This window comes from Elephantulus edwardii, unplaced genomic scaffold (genome assembly GCF_000299155.1).
Source record: "Elephantulus edwardii isolate Elephantulus edwardi_28Jun2011 unplaced genomic scaffold, EleEdw1.0 scaffold00086, whole genome shotgun sequence".
NCBI classification, from domain to species: domain Eukaryota; kingdom Metazoa; phylum Chordata; class Mammalia; order Macroscelidea; family Macroscelididae; genus Elephantulus; species Elephantulus edwardii.
In genome coordinates this window covers 7,312,009-7,315,287 of record NW_006399836.1, presented here as the reverse complement: position 1 = coordinate 7,315,287, position 3,279 = coordinate 7,312,009, and the positions used below count along the sequence as shown (strand labels likewise).

Here is a 3,279-nt window from a genome sequence, read left to right as displayed (position 1 = left end):
AGACCCTGAATGAGATGGATTGATATAGTGACTGGGGCAATGGGGATTAATGTTTTAGAATTAGTGAGACTGGCTTAGGACAGGGCAGGGTTCAGAACTGCCATATACAGGACTGCAGGAGGCTTGATGGCACACAACAACAACAACAACATAGCCAGGACTACCAAAAGAACAAACAAACCTATCTTAGAGAAAATGCAACGAGAGTGCTCTTTAGAGGCAAGAATGGTTAAATTTCCTTTCTTTTTTAAATTTTTTTTATTAAATTTAATGAAAGTTCACAGAGACTTAGGGTTTCTATTTATTTATTCATTATTGCGCTTTTCTCCCTGCCCAGCCCCTCCCCCAAATTTGCTCTTCTCTTTGAAAAGTAAGAGAAATTTCTTTCATTGTTCTACAATCCCTCCCCCCTCAAATTTCCTCTCACATACTTTGTACATTGTAGTATTAAGGACTTATTGTTCCCTAACCATTAGGTGATCAAGAATATGCAAATAGGACATGTTAGCGTATCCACAAGGGGATTGATTGGCTAGTCTTACCATTAAACCAAACAGATCCAGCAGCAGAATTTAAGACCCTCCCCACTGGCAGAGAAGAAGCCAGAGAATGCAATGCATTCATCAGGGCCAGAGATTCTTGTGCCAGTCAAACCAAACCCTGCAGGAACCACAGCCGCAGAAGCCACAGCAGAGAACCAGAGGCCTGACATGAGACAGTGTGGACTTGGGACTGCTACCCCATGGAACCAGAGCTAAGAGCCTTTTGGCCAAGTATGTTGGAGGACTTTAAAAGATGAGGAGATGGAGGGAGAGCCATCATTGGCAAGAGGGATAGCTTTGTAACACTGGCCTAAAACTGCTAGGCTCAAGGCTGAGGTGCCTGCAAGCACATTTCAGAATCCATCCTGACTGTTTTCTGCTAACAACCTGAATTACAACCTTTTGACTTCCTTAATATGCTTCCATGTGGTCTGTGAGCAACCATAATGGGACACAGTAAACAGTAAGATGGATGTTGGGATAACTAGCGAGAGGTACAGAAGCCTCGGGGACATGTCTGACCTCATGGGAATTGGTTTTGTGTTGCTGATGTTGTTGATGGGGCAATTCCCCTTCATGAAGTGGGCAAAGGCCAGATATGGCCATCCCCATGCAACTCTTGCTCTTTTTACAGGCATGTTTGCGAAGAAGTGCCAGTCCTAAGGGAAAGACATCATGCTGGGTAAAGTAAAGGATTATGGAAAGGGAGGAAGGCCATCCGGGAGGTGGGTTCACACAGTGATGTAACAGTGGACTTGAGCATATTGGAGAGCTGAGGATGGCACAGAATAGGGCAAGGTTTCAATCTGTTGTTCACAGAGTTATTATGGGGTGTAATGGAGTGATGACACCTAGCAACAACTCCACCTGTGTGCTCTCCTTACCCGAACCTACAGAACTTGTGCAGCTCCTTAGCGGATCCTTCCCAGGGACCTGAAGTCCCTGCAGGAAGTTCCTGGGAATTTACATCCCCCAGTGAGCATCGCTCCTCCTCCAGCTGCAGCCTTGAACTTGAACCTGCTGGGCAACAATAACTAACATCCCAGGACTCCTTGCAGGTTCAGGCTGTAAATATATTTAATTTGATCTGTTTTTCACAGGAGCTCTGATGTGGCTGTGATTATCATTCCCATTCTACTGATGCAGAAACAGAGCCTCCGAGAGGTTTAGGAAAGTCCGTTTAGGAAGTGGCAGAGTCAGGTCTGAAAGCTGGTCTGTTGATCCAAACCCCTGGCTCTCTTTATCAGGCAACTCTGCCTGCTGCAAACCTTGTGATTCTCGCTCAGGGTCCTCTGCCGGCCGGGCAATAGGACCTGCCCTACAGAACAATGGACAGAGAAGCTGAAGACTCACATTCAGGTGCCTCTGTCTGTCTCTGAGCACAGAAGCATGCCTCTTTCCTTGTGAAAATTTGTGCTGCGAAGTTACGTGCCCCCAAAGGGAAGGCCAACTATTTTTAGAAGGAGGGCAGTCGAGTGGCCTGGAATTATGCCTGAATATGGTCATAATTGGGCAAGGGGCAATGGAAACTCCAATTTTGGCAGAGGGATCTTTTGGAAGTGTAGTTTAGACAAAGTCACTCCTCTGTTTAAAACTCTTTAACAATGGAAAGAGCCAGAATATCAACAGTGACAAAACCCCTCTCACATTCCTGTCTCCAGAAAGCTCTTTCTCATGTCAGAGCCCCCTCCTGACAATCTGTTTCTCTCCCCAGAGCCTCATCATCCTGCAAATATCCCCTTTGGTCTTCTTTAGACGCCTACTGTTTTCCCAAGTCCCTGCACTTTCACACTCCTGCACCTAGTGTACACATGGGAGGTATAGATAGATAGATAGATAGACATCTTCCACAGCTTTGCTCTGCTTGGATGTCTGCTGTGTGGCGTTGAATCAGAACTGATTCAGAGGTGACCCTCCAGCTGTAAGTTATCAGAGGCTGTAAATTGCAGGGAGGATATTGTTCATCGTTCTTCTTTAGAATAGCTGGTGAATTTGAATTTCCTGGTTGGCAGTACAACTCCTTACTTACTAGCCACCATGTTGTTGTTGTTATGTGCCGTCGAGTCACTTGCGACTCATAGCGACCCTATGTAGAACAGCCCTAAACTCTGCTCTATCCTGTGCCAATCGCACTGCCTCTGACACACTCATCCTGATTACCCCAATTACTGAATCAATCCACCTCATAGAGGGTCTTCCACTCTCGTGCCGTCCCTCCACCCTCCCAAGCATGACGTCCCCCTCCAAGGACCTGTCTGTCCCTCCTTACTGTTGTCCAACGTATGTCAGACGAAGCCCCAGAATCCTTGCCTCCAAGGAGCAGCCTGGTTTAACCCTCTCCAGGATGAATCTGTTTGTTTTCTTAGCAGTCCACGGTACCCTCAATACTCTCCTCCAGCACCACAGCTCAAAGGCATCAATTCTCCTTCTATCCTCCTTAGCCATTGCCCAACTCTCTGATGCATAACAAGTGATTGTAAAAACCATGGCCTGTATCAGACGCACCTTAGCTCCCTTAATATCTTGGTTGTTGCCAAATCTTAGGATTCTACTGGGTCACAAACCATATCTCCTGTAAAAGTGTGAGTTTCTTGAGGGTAGGGATCCATGGACAGGGCTTGGCACTAGAGAGCCAGTCAGTCAACTAATATTTACTGGATGACAACCACATGCCTGCCCCTGGAGGCTCAATGGTTAAGCAATTAGCTGCTATCTGAATGATTGATGGTTCGAATGC

General features: G+C 46.4%; 1 protein-coding gene across 1 annotated transcript in view; it reads right to left on the bottom strand.

The window, feature by feature from the left end:
* The window catches only part of CBX6 (chromobox homolog 6), a 17,744-nt gene extending 16,564 nt beyond the window's left edge, over positions 1 to 1,180 (bottom strand). Inside the window, exon 1 of the mRNA XM_006890203.1 lies at positions 1,175 to 1,180. Within this exon, the coding sequence (XP_006890265.1) occupies positions 1,175 to 1,180 (6 nt within the window). The remainder of the gene's footprint in view (positions 1 to 1,174) is intronic.
* Between the last annotated feature and the right edge of the window lie 2,099 nt (positions 1,181 to 3,279).